This window comes from Crinia signifera, chromosome 5, assembly GCF_055691185.1.
Source record: "Crinia signifera chromosome 5, ASM5569118v1, whole genome shotgun sequence".
NCBI lineage: Eukaryota > Metazoa > Chordata > Amphibia > Anura > Myobatrachidae > Crinia > Crinia signifera.
In genome coordinates this window covers 77,786,685-77,808,615 of record NC_139221.1, presented here as the reverse complement: position 1 = coordinate 77,808,615, position 21,931 = coordinate 77,786,685, and the positions used below count along the sequence as shown (strand labels likewise).

Sequence of the window (21,931 nt, the reverse complement as noted above, 5' to 3'; positions counted from 1 at the left end):
CATCAAGTTCTATTTGCAGTCTTGCTCTCAGCTCAGAAACTAGGAAAATGTCATGAACCAAGACAAAATTGACTAAAGTTCTCTTTAAGCGATAAGGTGTCAATGTATCAGTATTTCCAGGCACCTGACCTACGTTCTTGCAGATTGTAAAGGATGGAGTGTGCAACACAAAAGTCACTAACATCCTTACCTTGCTGAGGAGGTCTGTATGGCGGAATTTGCCTTTGACCCATCATGTGATTCCCTTGGTTAACTTGGCCCATCATTGCAATAGGTGGCTGTTGTCCCTGGTAATGCTGTCCACTACCCTGAGGCATGCTATATTGCTGTGAAGAAGGCTGTTGGTGCATCATTGGACCTAGAAAAAGAATACAAAAAAATAAATAAAAAAAGTTACACCTGTCTAGACCATTAACACTATACAATACTTGTACACAGTGATTCAGACATAAGCAATTAGTACCTAGGGGCATCCTACAACGCTTTTTACCAACAATACTTAACCAAAAGGTTTGACTGACATTTAACCAACAGCAGATATCAGGTTTTCCAACTGTATTCTATTTCTACAGGAGAGGGCAGTGTCTTCTGCATGAGCAGCGAGAAGTGGGAGGAGCCAGCCAATGCCTGTAATGTTTGGATAAATTCTGTATAAATGGCAGGAGTGCCAAAAACATTCTGTATTGCTTTAATACAGTTTTTAATTAATTTGTTTTCCCTTTATGATGAATTCCAGCCTTACAATAAAAGGACTTCTCAATTACCTTGGTTTGGCTGCATATTCATGCTTGGCCTGGGGCCATAGTTGCCCATTGACTGTCCTTGATTCATTGTCATCTGATTCTGTACTGGAATATTTTGCGAAGATGGTACAGAATGGTTATATCCTCCCATGGAACCATGATTACTGGAAGGCATAGACATAGAACTATTTGTCATGTTATGTTGCGCAGGTCCTGGTCCTTGCATAGGCATATGGTTCGGCCCTTTAAAAAAAAAAAAAAAAAAAAAAAGGAAAAAAATTACACAGATTTAAAAATTACACAAAAAAACCCACCACAACATACGACCAGTAAAATGCCAATGCAGTTATGTAGATTACAGGGAACATATGTATAGGAAAGCACAAACCTGTTTGCTAACTACTAAGGCACTATATACTTAGATACACCGTACTGTACATAGTATGGAGAGATGCACTAATAATTCACAGAGAGATGAAATATATGGACTTAAAGGCCTATACTCATAGCACTACGGTAACATATTGGTATGCATTTTCACCATATGCCAGAATGAGAAGCCAGTCTGCACACTATGCTGCAGACAAGAGTGCACACTAGCAATAAACATGGCATTCTGCGAACATAAGGTAATGGCCTGGCAATGAAAGGGTTACAGGAGCAGTAAAAACATACCTCTGCTTTCATATAGAGATTTATTTTTCTGAAGCCAATGGCGAATCTCTACAAAAAGCTTTTGAGAGCCAGCTGTACTGTGCGGTTTTCACACAGACTAAATTTAGACGGTTCTGTTCATCACAGCAATGCTGTGTGTCAGCCACATCAAAGCCCAAGGGCAGAAAGATAAGCAGTGAATACAGGTCACGTAGCTCTGTAGCTAACAAACTGTAAGAGAGCTGGCACTCCAGGGCATTCAATGCAGTTTTGTCATCAACAATCTAGTATCCCCTGAGCCAGCACGTCGATCGGTTGCTAAGTAACCTTGGTGTTAATACCTTAGAGAAGAAATTCTTCTTACCAGGCATCTGGCCGTTCATCTGGTTTTGCATGTGTGGTGCAGATGGAGCCCCTCCTACCATTCCTTCAGAAGGCATGCTGTGTGACCGTGGCGGCTGTGGAGGGCCACTTGGATTCATCCCTGCTGGACCCATAGGCATAGTCGGTGTGGGTAGCTAAAGCAGATTTAAAAGACCAGTTAATACACGGTATCTATGAATTTAACACATTGTATACTACTGTACATATCTACCTTAGTAAAACGAGAATAGTGCCAGATTATAGACCTACAAAGCTCTTCAAACATTCCCGCTGGTAACATTTACTGTACACTACACACCAATACACAGGAAACCAAATGAAGTCATGTAACTATCTTGTACCTGTTATCTGGTTACATTTACCATTGATAATGGCTTCTCTAATACCCTTTTCAGACAGAACAGCAAATTACCGGGCAAATCAGTTCTACCAAGTAATTTGTGTAATGTGAATGGGTCACCGACCCTGCTTTTTACTAGGGATTTGTGACCCGGGTAGACTTTTTCACACTACACAAATTACCCATGTCTTCAGCAAATGAGTAGGCTGACCGTTTTTAACCTGTAATTTGCTGCTATGCGTGAAAGGGGGTCATACCGCACCCAGGAATTGACCTATCTCTCAAAATGCCAGGTAATTGCAGGTTTAAATGCCTTATTGCAAACGACTCCGTATAATTCACCTGGAAAAAGTCTGCAGATGTACCTCACCCACAAATGGTGACCAGTGAGGTTTTTTGAGCAATGATTTTAACTTGCACAAATAAGTATTCTCCATAATGAGTTTGAATAACCAGATTCTACCAAACCTTACTCCCATCCCTTATGCACAGATGCAAATTCTTTCTGGACCATATATATATATATATATATATATATATATATATATATATATATATATATATATATATATATAAGGGTCAACCTTATTGTTTGTGAAGGGTGCAATGTGCTGTTGCCACAGTGTTTAAAGGGCAGCATCTGAACTCGCACCCTTTATGGGCTGAATTCAGCGCAGCTTCCCCCCAAAATTGCTCTAAACCCTATGGAACAGCAAGCACTTTTGTGCTTTTTCGGGCAGCTGTAGAGTGCAACTGCCGCCACGATGATTTGCAGATAACAGGATTGACCCCATAGCCTTCATTCTTTTCCTTCAACACTCATAATGTACAATTATTTCTGACTAGTTTAAAGCTCATTGAAATGACAGCTTAAGGGCCCCATACATCAGCAATTAATTGTGACAATTTTCAGATATGGAGATGATTGGCACAATTAATTTTAGATGTGTGGGCTCCCCCTTTAGGCAATCCCAATCGATTGCTTAATCAGGTTTTTAAACACGTTTAATAATCTGGTATTATCTGCAGATCTTTTTTATATGTGTGGGCATTCCCAATTAGTCTTCTTCATCTATTTACATTATGAACAGCAATCGATTGGGCAATTTCCAGATATGAAGATGCAATCTTAAAATGGAAAAAACTGCCGATCACTGAAATAAATCTGTAATGTGTGAGCAAAGTCAGATAGATTGTAAAATCCATTTATCTGGCCAAAAAATCCCTGTATCTGGAAATCCATAAATTGTGATCGCTGATTGTCCCTATCTGCTCCTACTGCCTATCTCTCTTCATAGCTCCCTCTCTCCATATACAGCAGGTTTGAAACAGATCATTTTGCTTTCACTTTCTGTTCAGAAGTAATTTGGTCCATCATCGAGTGGCCTCTACAGTAGTGATCACTGATAGCACCTCACACTAAAAAGATGGAGTATTTAGATATATATAGATAGATGAATATTTCAATATATGTGAAGTAGTCATTGCATTATAAACTCAATTGCAATTCCATTAGATACACCCTTACAGTTACTTGGTAGAAGCCTTGGCCCAACAATTGGAATTAGATAGTGATGGAAACATTCCATCACATGGTGACATAATGGCATCACACAGCTGCACATTTCCTGACCCACCACATCCCAAAGGTGCTTTTTACTGCACTGGGATCTTGTGAATGACAGCCATCGGAGTACACTGAACCCCTGGTCATATTCATGGAATCAGATTGATATAACCCCTGCTTATTAGCCTGATTAGCAGACTGGCTTTATATGGATACATTCAACCGTTTGTACAGCCTCTCCCTCAGTTGAACACCATAACTTTCCCAATGAGCCATCTAGCGGACACTCAGGAGTCCATCATGCACAAGTTCAGTTCCTATGTTGGAGTGCCATCTTGTGTACTTTTGTTAAACTTTTCCTTCTGCTGTCAAATAGACTTTGTAAAATTGCCATTATATCTAGTTTAGGTCTGTATAAGGACTTCTGTGACAGGTTTTTACTTCTGGGCACATAAAATGGGACAAGACACAGTGGGGTAGATGTATGAAGCCGTGATGAGGCATGGAGGAGTGACCCATGGCACCCAATCAGCATTGAAGTTCAGCGCATCACACTATATCTGACTACAAGGTCTAACAATATTTATCTGCATATAACATACTTAAAAAAAACAACAACATTGTATTTAAATTACACAGTGTGGTATTCCATTAAATATTCCATTTATTACATACCATTACAGGAGCTGGGCATTTTGGCTAAATGGGGCTCAAAGCATTAATCTCAGCAGCCTAACTTGTTTACTATGTAAAAACTTCCCCTTGAAAGGGGTTGAAGGTGGATATTCACTGTCAGAAAGGATACTTACATAATGGTGCCAAAATAGGTGCCCATACACTAGTGTGATTACCCGCCGATTTGGTCATGACCAAATCGCATGTGTTTGACATGTCTGATGCGATGCGCAGTCCCATGCGTCTTGTATCAAATCCTGAAGATCGTACATGCTGCACGACAGATTTATCATGTCGCCAAGACTTTCACTTTGCAATGACTACATACGGTGTATTGTATGTAGTCGCTGGCAGTTCAGGGGGGAAGAAAGTGCAGGTGACCTAGTGTATGGGCACCTTTAGTGCCTTTCTTAGCATTATAAACTGCTAGACTGGTACAGCAATAATACCCATTCGTTCCAAACACACAGGAATTCACACTAAATTTTCACGTGCTTGTAAGCAGGGCCTTCCTACCATTCTGACTGTCTAGCTACCCAGTTTGTTTCATCCCGATTTCCAATTGTAAAGCGCAGCAAGTGCTGTATAAGAAACTTAAGAAATAATAATAAAAATAAAAAAAACATTTTGTTCACTGTTGATGAGGGTCAACTGGACCCGACACCACACACTGATCAAATAGCCTTAACTAGAAGACAAATGCAGAGCTTGTGGGAGCAAAAGGAGCTTCCCTGAACTGGTACATATGGTCTTTGCTGGTGGATTAGCATATATGTTTAAAGGTGCCCATACACGTTACAATTATTGTACACAATATCGCATCTCATCGCATCTTGGTTTTGCGATGAGATGAGATCTAGTACAAAAAGTATGTGCAGCACATACAGTCCTCCTGTGCTGCACATACTTTTTGTACTAGATCTCATCTCATCGCAAATGATGCGATATTGTATACAATAATTGTAACGTGTATGGGCACCTTAAGTGTATGTAAAAGGGGATTTCTGTATTAAACCATTACGGTGTGCTGGGGGAATTTGTTTGTTTCTAGTCTAGATTAACTTTCATTATCAGTGTATCAGGTATCAGGTAAGCAACTATCACTGTGCATCATAAAGGCATGGATGGGATCACAATGTTCTCTCTAGGATTTTTTTAGGGCAGGGTACTTTTTTCACTCAGGACCGCACATTTTAAATTATTAAGGGCTACACACCAAAAGGGCAGGGTGCATTTTGAGGTTTAGAAAACAGGCAGGGTGCGGCAACTTGCAAAAGAAGCTCAGAGGGAACACTAGGATCAGTAGTTGGAGGGTATGCTGATCCTTGTAGAGACATATTGGTGGACTTTTTGGGATGCCTCCAGGCACATTGGCTCTCCATTTAGAAATACATAAGTGACCTCAAAGAAGGTGCTATTAAAATGTAGTGGAGGGCCACTAATGCCTTTCCATAGATGTATTCAACAGCTCTCTGCAATACTATTAGGTAGGATGTATGTTTTATTTGCTGGTCCAATAAGGTGAGAGAAAGGTTTGTTTATTTTTGAGTCTAGAACACAGGTTCTTAAACTCCGTCCTCAGGACCCCACACAGTGCATCCAATGACTTGCATGTAGCCTAGTATCACAATGAGGGGTTTACATAATACACTACAGGTTTACAAATGTGGAGGTGTAACATTCTACCTATCATTTACTAGATAAATAAGTAGAATCTGATTGGGTGATATGGAAAAAGCGCCACATTTTTAACATATCATGATCTCCTCACTGCATAAATATTAATCCAACCACTTGTCCACTCTCACATGTTGGGAGCTGGGGTGGGGGAGGGGGTACCACAAACATGAACATTTAAAGAGAAGGTAAAAAAAAGCAACTCTTAACTGGCAAAAAATAAATTGTACAACTGCAGTTTATGTCCACTTACTGCTGGTAATAAAGGTTGCATATTTTGATTGGAGTCAGCTATGGTAGCCAAGTAAACCAGATTTGTGTGCAACATCTGTTGATACCTATTATAAAAAAGAAAAAAAAAAGAAAAACATTGTTGGTTGACAAATACTAGAGGAAGGTGCTTCGTCAAATGTAGGGTACACACAAGAACAACCACATTTGTTAGACAAAGAGAAACTATTTCCCTTGAAATTCCTGGTCAGTCCCCAGCTCACAATTTGTAAAAACTGTGTTTTTGTGTGAAACGATCTCAATCCGATCCGGATGCGACCGCGATGGTTGTAAAACGGTCGGATCAGTGCTACATGTGTTTTGTACCCTATGCGACTGACGTCAGATTGGCCTTTGGAAATGAAAAAAGGGGCTGGACTAGCTGGGATATAAATAGCAGTAGCCAATTTAAGCATGCGCATTTCTGCTTTGTGACAAGTGAGGCTTGGTGTATACCTGCTGAACACTGCACATAGCTATTTTGCATTGCTTTGGCTGCCATTACAAAGTGTGTTTTAACCCTACATTACATTGTCCATGATGGAATCTGCAGTGATGGGTCGTTACCAGCAAGATTACATGCTGTACGATGGTCGCGCGCAAAACCCACAAACGATGTGCATGTGATGGACGCTCGGTCGGAGTCGGATTGAGGGATCCTGACTGCAGCAAGTAGAATCTCCAAAGCGACCAAACGAGTGGCGGGGACTCGCATCGGAATTGGATCTAAAACATGTCCAATCTTCATACAAACCGGTCGGAACTGCATCGAAATTGACGGGATTGAGGCCAAATCGCTCTGGTGTGTACCCAGCAAAACAATAAGAAACCGAGCATGCACTTTAGAAATCAAACTACAGCTGGCATAATGGTTAGCATTATGGTCCCTCACAGTGATGAAGTCAGGTGTTTAATAGTGATGGCCCATGTGTAGCTTTTGTATGTTCTCATGCATTTGCATGGGTTTCCTCATGATGCTTCACTGAACCAGAGACTGGGATGTAGTTAATATGCAGACAGACATTCAGGCTCCCAGCGGTCAGGATGCTGACTGTCGAAATCATATTGAACCCATATATAGTGCTGGTGGGTTATCACCTTGCACTTTACCGGGCTTAACACATCCATCCCATTGTTACTGATAGAATGGACATCGCAACCTCTGTCATACCCCCTCTTTACTCCACAATGAACCCTATGAGTCCCTCACCATCTCCCTGAGAGCTGGAGCCATAGGGGCATACACCATTGCGAATAGAACACACTTTGTGGTTAGTTCTATTCAAAACGATGTAAATAGCACTAGGAGAGAGTTCAGAACACGGACTAGTGGATTTCTCCTCCTTGGGGTGCAAGCAGAAATCTGACAAAACTAACGCGGCAATGCTGTGTGCCCTAGCACGGCGCAAACTGCATTGCGGCAGGCACTTAAGTCGGAAAATGCTAAACTCAAGACTAAACACCTGTTAGTACAGATTTGAATAGCTCCGGGAGCTCGTCCTGGTGGTATTCATATCCTGCAGAATAGAAATTACCCCATTGAAAAAAGACTGGACAGACCTTCTACAATTATGAAAATGCTTTATGTGGTATGTCCTTTTTTTGTCCTTTCTTAAAACTCAGCACGTTTCTTCTACCACTTGCTATACAGAAACTGCGTCCTTTTCTGAGGAATTGCTAGTTTAATACAACTCTACTCAAGCACACATTTAAATATTAAAAAAAGCATATATCTATACATTATATGGCTTTCTACTTACTGAGAACATTCAGATGTCTTCCCTTTATTTTGATAATCCATAATACACTGAATAAGATGATTATTTTCATCCAACATCTGTAATACAAGCATAAACCAGGTCATCAAAAATTGGAATATACACTATGAAGGGGTAGATTCAATACATTATTTTACTATGGCTAAGATGTCCACGTAGAATATGAACAATTAACGAAATTCCAGTGTAAACAGCAGCATAAACAGAGAAAAATAAATAAAACATCAGTATATAGAACTATAATTCATTACCACCAGTAATCCCACTAATTATTTAAAGTGTATTATACGCTCAGCAGCAGAGCAAGTGCCAAACCATGCTAAAACACCATAGGTTAGAACGTTTTCAATAATACAAGAGTAAAACTTCACCAGTGTTCCCTTGCACATACCAGATGAACGTAATTTCCTCAACAAAAACATTTGCTGGTGGGCCTTTTTTATAATAATTTCTGTGTTTACTCCATGCAAGATCCCTTAACATATTTATGCCCAACTGGTTGCTCGTTGAGAACTAGCGGACAGTACATACCGCACGCCACGCTTCAGGCTTGTATGTCGTGTCCGCTCGCCACACTATAGAAAATCAACTCCATGCCTACATGGATAGTGGGGGTATGAACAGGGTGGGTATACAATAAAGAAAATGGTGTCTGGGGGGCATTTAACATCGGATCCAATGTAAAAATCGGGTCCATCGCATCTGATTGTATGCCTTAAGTTAAGGCATACAATCAAAAAATCGGGCGCCCAGATATTGCACAAGTACCATTTTTTTTTAAATAATGTCCATAATAAAAATGTAATGTTTTAGACAGATGCAATAACAGCACAACTACAGTCTGTGATTTAAGGGTCCCCCCACCCAGAGTATATCTTTCTTCTCTCCTCCCTTGGAATAAGTGTTTGCATAATACTTCCTATACTCAGGGTTGCACCATTGGCGGTCCAATAAAAAGACAACAAATGTATTAATTTAGTGTCTAGGGCCAATTTTTTTCACAGTAGGATCCTTTGCCAGTTCCACACAGACTCCATAGATAAAATCTTCACAAAATTCAAAAACAGTGGTCCATTACCACTGACCAGTGCGGATAATACTATCAACACTCCCCCTCCCCCTTTCCACAAAGAAGTTCTCTTCCACCCAGTCTGGAGCTGCCAGCACCGCTGAGGAGTACCTGCTGCTGTAAAATGGCGCCCAAAGCATGCAGAGAAGCAGGAAATTGGTGCCAGAGAGCCCCGCTCTGAGTTAAGCCTCGCCCCTTACAATGGTGCTGGTGCTTTTACTAATCTTTATACTGGCGCTGTTGCTATTCCTAGCAAACACATTAACTCCTGCCCTGATGGTCCAGGGGCAGTATAAAGCATCCAGTGTGGACAGGGGGCTATGCTGTTTCCGTGCAGGGTTGGCGCCGCCATGATGCCGCACATCAACCGGGGTACCCCACTAGAGGGGACCCAGGGTAACACACACCGCAGAAGTCTTCGGACTGAGCCAGGGGTGTGCAGCAAGCTGGGTTTGTTAAGCGCTGCAGCGCAATGCCCGCCAAAAAACCCACACAGGGTAGTGGTCCTGCAGCAGGGACAGTTCGGTACCTTGAAAGGCCAGCAACTGTAACCCTCCCCTGGCTTCCACTAAGCATGGAGCTGTTTAGTCCAAAACAGGCTCCCCAAAATAAGAAAATATTAAATGAAGAAAAACTCTTCAGGAGCTCTGTAAGTACAGCCTCTGCGAGGGCACATTTTTCTAAACTGAGGATGTGGAGGAGGAAGTAGAGGGGAGGAGCCAGTACACCCACTGTAAAGAGTTTTATGTGCCTGTCTCCTGCGGAGGACCTCTTCTTCCCCAATTGAGAACCCAGTATACCATACAAAGGATCGTAAAAATATTTTGAATCCACCATGGCCCTAATTGAGCGGAGTTTGTATATTCTACCCGTATTTGCGTGAGTTTACACAGTGTACTCAGGTTTCCTCCCACAATCCAAAAATATAGTGGTAGGTCAATTGGCTTCCAACAAAAAATATTAACCCTAGAATGTCTATGTGTGCATGTACATGTGGTAGGGAATATAGATTGTAAGCTCCACTGGGGAAAGGACTGATGTGAATGTTTAACTATACTCCGTAAAGCGCTGCGGAATATGTTTGCACTATATGAGAAACCGATAATAAATAAATAAATCCTACTTCACCATTGATGGGCCCCATCATAAATGATGGCAAAAAGAGCTGTACACACAGCCCAATGCATTGGTTGTGCTGCAAGGCCAGTATGATATTGTACCAACCAATATACATTGCTCGTCAATATAACAGACAATATATTGCAAAGTGCGTCCCCAGCATGAGTGGGTCGTCAGTGTGGTAGCATACTGATGTGAATGTTCAAATATTCTTTGTAAAGCACTGCAGAATGTGTGCCCTATATAACAAACTTAATAAATACTGAGTTAGGAGGAGGGCTGATAGACTATGGCAGAGATGGGGAACCTTCGGCCCTTAAGCTGTTGTTGAACTAGACATCCCAGCAAGCCCTGCTAGTTTTTCTATTTGGCAATGCTAAACCTGTGGCAAGGCATGCTGGGATCTCTAGTTCAACAACGGCAGAGATGGGGAACCTTCGGCCCTTAAACTGTTGTTGAACTAGACATCCCAGCAAGCCCTGCTAGTCTTTCTATTTGGCAATGCTAAACCTGTGGCAAGGCATGCTGGGATCTCTAGTTCAACAACGGCAGAGATGGGGAACCTTCGGCCCTTAAGCTGTTGTTGAACTAGACATCCCAGCATGCCCTGCTAGTTTTTCTATTTGGCAATGCTAAACCTGTGGCAAGGCATGCTGGGATCTCTAGTTCAACAACAGCTGGAGGGCCAAAGGTTCCCCATCCCTGCACTATGGAGAGATTAAAGCTGGCTATATACTGAGATGATATCTGCTAAATGGGTTGTTTCTGGACAAACTTGGAAATATTGGGTATATCATCTAGTGCAGGCATTCCCAACCACGATCCTCAAGGCACACAACAGTGCAGGTTTTGTAGATATCCAGGCTTGAGCACAGGTGACTTAATTAGTATATGAGGGATTCTGATTAAACCATCTGTGCTGAAGCCTGGATATCACTAAAACCTGCACTGTTGGTGTGCCTTGAGGACCGTGGTTGGGAACGCCTGATCTAGTGTGTCTGTGATATTGCCCTTGCTGCTCGGCTAATAACGCTAGCAACCCCTTCATCTTTAGATTGTTCTGACATGTACTGCAGTAACAATACGTCGGTTATGGTATCCAAGTGTGGCTAGTGGAAGAGAATCAGAAGGCGAGATAGTGAGATCCAGAGCAGTGATTCTGGACTGGAGAAACCTTACACGCGAGCATGAGAGGTGGCCAACAGTAGAGCCTGAACATAAAGAAGGTCAAAGACACCGGAGAGAGGAGGTAGGAAGACACCAAGGGGTCTATTCATAGAGAAGTTAAAACAGGACATTATTCTGATTTACTCCATTCACAAAATGGGTTACTGTTACTTCTCTGGCAGCTCCATTGCTTTGTGTATTCATGGCATTACCATACTTTTGTACGGCAAGTGCAATACAACGAAGAACTTAACAGATCTGATTCACATTTGCTAGCTCTTTAGATACGCCCTCTCAGGTGAGCGTAATCACAAAGTAAATTGCAGGGAAGTATACATATATTGATTAAAAAAAAGTATATATTACATTGAACTGATGTATGATAGTGAAAATAGGATGCGATCAGCATACATGCGCCAGTAACCGCATGTTAGGATACTGGCACCGGAATCCTGACTGCAGCGATGATAAATGTATGTATTTATGTTTGCGGGCAGTGTTAGCGTGTGGCCAGGGAAGCGCAGGCTGGATGAGTTTGGGCACTACAGGGGTTGTGGGGGTAGAAAAGTTATGCTAAGACTGCAGAGAGGTTTCATTCTGTTGCTATACCCTGAATGGATTGGGCCCACTTTATTGTGTCACTTAAAAGTGGGAAGACTGGTCCTACACCTGGCTAAAATATCCTGTTCTCAATTATTTTTATTTTAAGCCCCTGTCAGCTATCCTCTCAGTATCCTTTATTTGGGGTGGGTGGGTGGGGGGGGTGTAGTATAGTCAGATGGGTGGGGATAAGTTGTTCGGGAACCAGGTATACCTAGGTTCGGGTTAGGTCATACAGGGTGGGGGGTTATGGGGAGGTTTATTTTGGGGTCTTTGGGGATTTTATTTTTGTTATTGCTAAGTAGGTGTATTTGGGGTCTTCTAATATTAGAATGGGCATTATAAGGGGATTTTTGTAAGAACTTACCGTTCGAACCCCTTTCTCTGAGTCCAGTCCGGTGACACAGCTTCACAATGGGATGTAGTAGGGTCCGCCAGGAGCCAGACACCTATGCTTCAATTCTTTGGGAGCAGGCTCCTCCCTCTGCATCCCATCATGCTTCAGTTCAACTTCAAGAGCACACTAGGATACATAACTCAGAACAATGCCTGAACACTTTATATGTAACATGACAACACATGAACGGTACACTTAACTGAGCGTTAGGGAGGGATCGCTGTGTCACCGGACTGGACTCAGAGAAAGGGGTTCGAACGGTAAGTTCTTACAAAAATCCCCTTTTCTCTTTCGTCCAGTCCGGTGACACAGCTTCACAATGGGACGTTCATGAGCCGGTCCTTTGGGAGGGTACGCTCAGACCAACAGTTTTCATCACTGCCCGTCCAAATGAAGCGTCCACCGACGCAAACTCATGAAATCTGTAAAATTTGGTAAAGGTATGAACAGAGGACCAGGTGGCAGCCTTACACAACTGCTCCGCCGTAGCCCCATGGCGCACTGCCCAGGAGGAAGCAACCGACCTGGTGGTATGTGCATTTATCCAAGACGCAACTGGTCGACCTGCTTTAAAGTAGGCAAAGGCAATGGTAGATCTCAACCAGCGAGCGATGGTCTCCTTAGAAGCAGGCCACCCAACCTTATGCACATCATATAGCACCAAGAGTAAATCCGATTTTCGAATGTCCTTTACCCTCTCAATGTATATATTCGCAAGGCGCGAACTACATCCAATCTCTTCAGTTTGTCCCTATTTTTAACCCTGTCTGGGGGAGAAAACACTGGAAGTACAATGTCTTGGTTTAAATGAAAAGATGACACTACATTAGGTAGGAATTTTGGCACTGTTCGCATCACAGCCCTGTCATCATGAAAAATCAAAAAAACAGTGACTTGCAAGACAAGGCACCCAACTCAGACACTCGTCTGGCTGATGCAATTGCCAACAAAAAAAGTGAGCTTCCAGGTCACATACTTTAACTCCGCAGATCTTAGCGGTTCAAAGGGAGGATTCTGTAACATAGATAAGACCAAAGATAAGTCCCAAGGCGCCACCGGCTGCCTATAAGGTGGTTTAAGTCTAGCAACCCCTTGTAAAAAAGTTTGAATCTCAGGTAGCAAAGCTACTCTCTTTTGAAAGAATATGGATAAGGCCGAAAGCTGCACCTAAGGATTGCAGACTAAGGCCTGATGAAAAACCATCCTGTAAAAAAAATTTAAAAGTCTTGACAATTTGAATCTGTAAGTGTGAAGTTTGTCTCTCACACCATCTAATGCAGTGGTGGCCAAACTGGTCCTCAAGATCTACCAACGGTCCACGTTTTCCAGGTCACCTAGCTGGTGCACAGCTGTAGTCATTACTAACTATCACATTTTAAAACCTGCTGCATTTATTCCTACTATAGATCCACAGGTTGCCTGGAAAACATGCACTGTTGGTAGATCTTGAGGACAGGTTTGGCCACCCCTGATCTAATGTACATCTTCCGGACCCGATGGTAATTTGCCGCAGACACTGGATTACGGGCCCTCAGCATGGTCTGGATGACCTCATCAGAAAACCCCTTTTTCTTTAATAAGGAGGTTTCATATACCACGCCGTCAAATTGAGACGACCTGGGTCCTCGTGAAGAAACGGTCCCTGGCCTAACAGGTCCTGACGATGAGGAAGCCTTCAGGAATCCTTCGACAACCTCAGTACATCGGAGTACCATGACCTCCTGGGCCAGTCCGGTGCAATTAGAATTGCCCGCACTCTCCGATTCTTTATTTTCTTCAACACCCTCGGTAACATGGGAATTGGAGGGAAAATGTACACCATCTGGAAGTCCCACTGAACTGTCATGGCGTCCACTGCCCAAGCAGCGGGATCCCTCACCTGCGAGCAGAATCTCTGAACCTGACGGTTCATTCTTGTCGCCATCAGGTCTATGTCTGGCAGACCCCATCGATTCACAATCTCCTGAAAAAACCTCCCTACGGAGAGACCATTCTCCTTCCCGAAGTCCGCTTCCACATTCCTGACACCTGGAATAAATATCGCCGACAATGCCGGAACGTTGGTCTCTGCCCAACTGAAGATCTTGGAAACTTCCGCCATCGCCATCTTGCTGCGTGTCCCGCCTTGATGGTTCAAATAAGCCACTGTTGTTGCATTGTACGATTGTATTCTTAGCGGGGAACTTCTCAGAAAAACCTCCGCCTGGATCAGTACGTTCAAGACTGCCCTCAGCTCCAGAATGTTTATAGGCAGTTTGGACTCTTCCTTCGACCAAAGGCCCTGAAGTCTCAGGTGAAGAACTACTGCCCCCCCAGCGAGGCGTTGGTCGTTATGACCAGCCAATCCAAGGACCTGAGAGATCTCTCCAGCTGCAAATTTTCCACATCCGTCCACCATAGGAGGGACTCCCTGGACTCCGGTGACAGGGATAAAACTTCCTGCTTCATCCTCTTGGCATCTCCGGACCAACAGGATAGGATGTTCCATTGGAAAATCCTGGAACGGAATATGGCGTACTGCAGTGTTTCGAAAGCTGCCACCATCTTTCCTAGCAACCTTACCCCCTGCCACACCGATGGTGCCGGTGCTTGCAGTATCTCCAACACCATCAGCCGAATCTCCACCGCTTTGGATTCTGGGAGAAAAGCCCTGTAAAGGTGCGTGTCTATGATCACCCCCAAAAATTTCAGGGTCTGCGTTGGTGTCAAATGGGACTTGGGCAGATTTAAAATCCAGCCCTGACTTTTCATGAAATGGTGTTGCCTCCTCCAGATGAACCTGTAACGTCACTGCCGACTCTGCTTTGAAGAGCAGATCGTCCAGGTAAGGGATAACAATTATTCCCTGCAGTCTGAGAGCTGCAGCCATGGTGGACATCACTTTGGTGAACACTCTCGGGGCCGTGGCAAGCCCAAACGGGAGTGCTTGGAACTGCCAATGTCTTCCCCCGATTGCAAGCCGGAGTTAAGACTGGAAATCTTTGTGGATCGGGACATGGAGATACGCATCCTGAATGTCCACTGACGCTAAGAACTCCCCTGGCTCTATGCTCAACAGCACCGACCTCAGGGATTCCATGCGAAAGTGATCCACCCAAAGATGAACATTCAAAGACTTTAAATTTAGAATGGGTCTGAATGACCAGTCTGGTTTGGGGACTAAGAAAAGGATCGGATAAAAACCTTTTCTTCTCTCCTCTCGAGGGACTGGTATAACTACCCCCTTCTTCTCGAGAGATAAGGCAGCTCCCAGAAGTGACAATCTGAGAGACGCGGTCCTTGGTAAAGGAGTGGGGAGAAATCTGCGAGGGGGTGGACCAGAGATTTATTTGATATCCCTCTGAAACAATGGAAAGTACCCACAGATCTTCCATGGCCACCCTCCAACTGTCCTGAAATTGCAGGAGGCGACCCCCTACTCTGATTCTAGAACAGGGAGTCTCCGCCCCGTCATGCAGAGGGGGTTTGTCTTCCCCCTTGGCGGCATGTTTCTTAGTAAAGGCGCCAAACTTAGACTTGGTCGGTCTACCTCTGCCGGCTTGGAATCTTCCACGCCCTGACTGACCTCTGCCAGCTGCTCCCCCTCGAAAGGAAGGACGAAAGACCCCTGTCTGAACATCACCTCATCAGAAACTTTTGTAAATTGCTCCAAAAGAGAAGACATCTTATGCACACCCTGTGCAGTGTCCTGCATAGCCTGCAGCAAGATAGGATCTCCCTATGCAGGGGTAAGAGATCCCTGAGATGAGGGAATAGGTCCCGGAGATCCCACCAAAGATCCCTTTTGCCTATTCAAAGCCTCTGTTAAAGCTTTAACAGACCGTCCCAAAGCCACAGCCCACGCTGGCTCAGCTCCTTCAGGACTCTGAGTCCGTGACCCACAGGGCACAGCTTCGCAGGAAGGGCACAATTCCCCCTGGTCCAACTGTTCACATGATAAATTTACATTACATCTCTTGCAATGGTAAAACATCTCATTTGCTCCCTCCTCAGCAACAGAACTGCACTCGTCCGCCATGTTAATATCAGAATAAAACAACACAGCTAAGCGTTCAGGCAAAGTCACAGAGTAATGCACCAGTGTACTTATCTGTGTGTTCTGTTGCCAGCGATCAGCGGGGGAAGCGTTTGTCAGGAGAGACTTCTGAGCAGGATCTCTGTCTTTCAGCTCCACAGCAAGCACAGAAATGGCGCCAGTAAACCGTGGAAGAGAGCAAGTCCCACCTCCAGTGCGGGTAGCTGATGTCTTTTGGCGCCAAACCGCACACACACACAGGCGCTCCAACTATGCTCTCCCCTCCAGTAACTCCCCCTCTAGGCACCACTTGGAGTTGCCCAGAAATGCTGGGCGTCCTGTAAGAAACCAACTCCCCTGGGGGATTTTGGTTTCCAAACTCTTAAAGATAGCGGCCGCCATCACTGAGAGACCCGTCCCCAAGATCCCCTTCTAGGCAAGGCGCTGGATGGGGTCCCCTGGAGCCCAGGAAAAGCCTCCGTCTGAGTGGTGTTAAGTGCTGTGCAGAGTGTGCTTTCCTCCGATGAATGCCCTCCTCTGCACACAGAACACTGACAGGACGCGCTTCTGTCAGTGTTCTGCTGCGCTCTCAGCGTGTACTGACTTCAGACAGAAGTCACATGCTGGCAAAACCTGCTACTAAGTCTAATGTTAAGAAAACAATAAAAACCTAGTCTAACTACTAAAAAGCCAAAGAAAAAAGTGTGGCTGCAACGCAGCCACTCAGCATTGCACCCACTCCTGTGGGCACCTAAACGAAACTGAAGCATGATGGGATGCAGAGGGAGGAGCCTGCTCCCAAAGAATTGAAGCATAGGTGCCTGGCTCCTGGCGGACCCTACTACATCCCATTGTGAAGCTGTGTCACCGGACTGGACGAAAGAGAAATATATTTTCTTTTTCCTCTCCTTTTATCATACTTTGGTATTGTTGCGATGCATTAACGTATCGCTTTTATTTATGCTTTGCCACAATATGTTTGGGTGTACCCACACAAATATATATACTGTATATCTAACAATTTATGCTCTTATATTTAAATGTCTGCCCGAATGGCGCCTTTGGGTATATGTTTTATATCTATCCTGTATACTGAGTGCAACACTTTGTTATATTATCACTAGACAGGATTATATGCATTTGTATATTTTGCCCATTCTCACTGGTTATTGCATATTTTACCTAAAATCTAGTGATGGTGCATATTTTAGGCCCAGCCCTCTTCCCACCCGCGAGTCACAGCACTGCTTTGCCCTGCTGCTGCTGGCCAGGTAGTGGTACAGTGTGCAGGCTGGGGCAAAATGTACGCAGTGTGGGGAACCTTGGATGTACGCTATGTCTGACACTGCTCTAGGCTGCCAATCCATGTTGATAAAAGTCAGTCAGGGCGGATGCCATTCCGAAGCTCTTGAACCTTTGCCTATCCCTGGCCTGGGACTTTACACCAAGAGGCAGACTTCTGCAGCAGAGGAGGCGGGCGGAAGGGTTGTGATATCAAGCGTTGCCGAGGAAATGCCGTGTCACAGTGAGTATTGGGCGCAGGGAGGAAGCCTTCCACTGCGCCGCCCTCACACGCTATGCTGACATTTGATCCATCGGCGCTGGAGATGAGGGTCCATGCAGTTGATGCAAGAAGAGTTTTGGACGCTGCAGTATGCTGTAGCAGCCAGCATTCTGCCATCTGCAGATGCTGTGGGCCTATTTTTGAGGATTATTTTCAACTAATTGTATGCTGATTTTTAAATAAGTAAAAAATTACTTATTTTATTAATTAAATGTAGCATAGTTTAACACTTTTCATGCATATTTGCAAGCATATTTCAAGTTTTTGTTGCATATAATCCTGTCTCTAATTATCACTCTTGCTTCATTGTACATGTCTCTTTTCTATACACCCACATATGGAAACACCTACAAATGTTGTTGCCTACCCTTCATCTGTATATCGCCATAATTATCATGCCCTTTTTAGTGTGGTTATGTAAATGTTAAAACTTCAATAAAAATTACGTAATTAAAAAAAAAATGACTGCAGAGAGGTGATTAGACATTTACAAGGGATGACTAGGCTGTGGGGTGCAGGAGTTTTAGGATCAGGCTGCTGGAAGAGAGGGGCTTGGTTGGGAAGGAGGGTCAGTCTGACGTTAAGTAGATTTACCTGACCTGTTTCCCTCAGGAAAGCCGGTATCTTTATTCTGACCACTGGTTTATTCACATGTATCCCGGTGAAAAGTAATAACTCCTAACTGCATGCATTGGCACCCAAGATGCTCACAGGTAGTGTGATAAGGCTCACAACTGTTTCACATACAGAGAGCAATGCTATGCAATATGACAAGCACTGCACTGATGCCGGCTGCACACACCGCCAGTTACCATAATGCCAACATTGCTCAAACCTCTATGGAGTGTGAGAGAAAGTGTGCAATGCTGATGGGCACAGTGCGCCATGCCACATCACGTCCAAATTTGTTCCCTTATATAGAATGCTTAACATGATACCCATCTGAACCACTTAAAGGTCAACCCATACCTCAATATTCCCCCCCCCCCCTTTTTTTTTGGGGGGGGGGGGGGGGGGGTGGTCTTCAACAAACAGGGTACATTCACTTGCAACCATAGTGAAAAAGTCCAGTGTCCGGTCACAGCCACTGACCCCGACTGGGCTAACTGCATAGCTGTCCAGGCTCTACTAACTGAACTATCCTTCTATAGCAGTGGCCATCAATAGCAGCACGTGACAACACATGGGTGCCAGGTAGCCATGGCAACCAGATTTGACAGGTAGCAAATTTCATCGGGCAAAGCGGTGCGCTTGCATTAATGACAACAGCCGGACAGAGCGGTGGACTACCCATCCAGCTGTATGAGAGAAGATCCGCAACAGTACGGATGGTGTAATTGTTAGTATTACTACCTCACAGCGCTGAGGTTATGGGTTCAGTTCCCACCATGGCTCTAACAGTGAGGAGTTTGTATCTTCTCCCTGTGCTTGCGTGGGTTCCCTCCGGGTACTCCTGTTTCCTCCCACAATACAAAAATATAGTGGTAGACTAATTGGCAAGAAACAAAATTAACCCTAGAATGGCTATGTTTGCTTGTATATGTGGTAGGGAATATAGATTGTAAGCTCCACTGGGGCAGGGACTGATGTGAATGTTCAAATATTCTCTGTAAAGCGTTGCAGAATATGTATGCGCTATATAAAAAATTTAATAAATAAATCACAGCGATTTCAAAACTCAAGCCGGCTTGCGATTCAGCAGCCAATTGGGAGTGGCAGTTGTAGCACCTTGAGTTTTGATATAGCCACACCACAGCTCTGCTCTTACACAGCCAGATGGATTGTCCACGGCCTGGTTATTGCCGGTACCACGCATGGTAACGGTGGGAGGGAGGGAAGAGGTTTAACCCCCAGGTGGCAACGAGCATGCAACCCCTGTCATCGAGCATGTAGGTAAGTGGCACTTATGCGGCTGCATACCTCCCAACTTTTGAAGTTGGGAGGTCGGGACGTTCGCGCGGTGAAGCCGCGCGCGCTCCCGAAAAGGGGGCATGGCCTCGAGAAAAGGGGGCGTGGCCTCACTGGGTGACGCTAACTCCGGCCACGCCCCCGTTTTCGCCGCTCGTTGGTGCTGAATAGACGCTGTGCGCATGCGCACAGCGTCTATTCTTGGCAAGCTGGGGGGGCTCCCAACTGTCCCCCCCACCGCGGGACAATGGCGGCCCCGGGCGGGACGCGGGAACGTCCCCGAATATCGGGACATTCCCGCGGTAAGCGTGACAGTTGGGAGGTATGCGGCTGACTGAGGAGACCTAATATCACACTCAAGCTCAGAGGCAGTCACACTGCCTGACCCTAAAGCAAATAAATATATAGGTCTAGTGGACGTGTGTCTTCAAAACACTGCCATCTGTTGGCAGCGAGTGAAAGTACATCTCTTTCTCTCACAGAGGCAATTAGCTTTCGAAGCTTTTGCTTCGAGCGGGTTTACTAGTACACACATCGGACAGAAGAGCTGGGGGGAGTAGGGGCAGGAGAAGGCTGCAGCGGCCCTGGAGCTGAGCACCCCAATCCCTGCATGGGAGTAACGTTCCCTTTGTGTTACCTTCTGAATGGCGGCGGGGGTGATCTCACCCTTCCCCCGCTGACGGGGAGCTGCGAAGGCCACGGACATGTCGCTAGGAGGAAGACGTAGCAGGTGATGAGAACCCGGAGACCTCGCTGCTGTTGTTACTGATGGGGACGGAACGACCGGAACAGAACACTGGAGCTTCCCCGCGCGCAGCCCGAGCCCGGAACAGACCAACTGCTGCTCTCTCAAGGGGGGATCCTGCGGTCGTGCCTATACCCGCCGCAGCCACAAAGGTCGGACACAGAGTGCCAGAACCCCGCAGGCACACGCCGCTCACTGGCTGGCTCCCTGAGGTACTGACACAGAGAGCACACCGCTTAACACAGCCGCTAACCACCTCAAAGGCCGTTTTGTGCACCCCTCGTCGGCGCGTTGTGGGGACGTCCCAGAGCCCTGCGTGCTGCGAGCATCTGCGACGCGCACACACGGTTGGTACATCCCGGCAGAGGGGGAGGATGGATATGTAATAGTCCTAGAGACTGTATCATTCGCGCACTGCAGCTGTATAGCAGCTGCATGGCATTAATCTGAGAGGGTTATCGCACCTACGCTGTACCTGACGCACCTCACATGTCAGGAGAACAGCCGTGGGCTGTCTCACTCTACTCTGCTAGTGTACAGCTCTGAGCGGCGCTGTGTACGTCAGGTGATTGACGCTATACACAGGAGTAACTGTCTGCGGCAGCGGGCAGACACAGCACCGACCCCCTGTATATCCCTTATGATGGACTACTCCGCAGTGCAAGGAAACAAGAGCGGCTTATATAGTAACGGCAAGTCTCCGTTTTAGGCATTGCATAACAGAAGTGAATGACTTTAGTCTCAGGGAAAATGGCCGGTGTATAATTGAATATAATAGGGTAGTGTACCGGCGACATCTTATTGAGGCCTGTGGGCGGTTACTCTTTGCTAAAACATGAGAGAGAGAGAGATCATTGCAATATACTTATATAGTCCATCCTGTGATGTCTTATAGTAGTGTATAGTAGCTGGCATACATCTACAAATTTATTGTCAGATCTGGTTGGAACAAAAAACTTGGAATGGATGAGAGCAAATGACAGTTGATCATTTGCTTGGAAATGATGGAAAACTCATTCAGATAGTACCAGGTTTTTGTTCCAACAAGCCAGATCTAACATGAAGGGGCCCATTTATCAAACCATATTTGCAGCTAAATCCCCCGCAAATATTAAGTATCCTCCAAATTTATCAATTCTCCGATCACTGCACCGCCTCCCCCATAGGTTTCTATGTGGGATGCGAGCGATAGCCCATTGTAGCCTATGGGCTACACATCGCACTGTCCGGGCGGCATTGGGGTCGACGGGGGTCAGCGC

At 45.1% G+C, this 21,931-nt stretch overlaps 1 protein-coding gene across 5 annotated transcripts in view; it reads right to left on the bottom strand.

The window, feature by feature from the left end:
- SS18 (SS18 subunit of BAF chromatin remodeling complex) overlaps positions 1-20,991 on the bottom strand; it is a 31,194-nt gene extending 10,203 nt beyond the window's left edge. For 2 of the 5 annotated variants that reach the window (XR_014474854.1, XM_083187482.1), the window contains exons 1-6: positions 20,565-20,990; positions 8,071-8,147; positions 6,294-6,378; positions 1,762-1,915; positions 765-986; positions 191-358 (exon numbers count right to left, since the gene is read on the bottom strand). Coding sequence is in view for 3 of the 5 variants with exons in the window: in XM_083187482.1 (XP_083043608.1) it covers positions 191-358; positions 765-986; positions 1,762-1,915; positions 6,294-6,378; positions 8,071-8,147; positions 20,565-20,633 (775 nt within the window). In the remaining 2 variants the exon portion in view is untranslated. Of the gene's footprint in view, positions 1-190; positions 359-764; positions 987-1,761; positions 1,916-6,293; positions 6,379-8,070; positions 8,148-20,564 lie in introns of all 5 variants that reach the window. The other 3 variants (XR_014474855.1, XM_083187485.1, XM_083187484.1) reach the window with 3 other exon arrangements.
- Between the last annotated feature and the right edge of the window lie 940 nt (positions 20,992-21,931).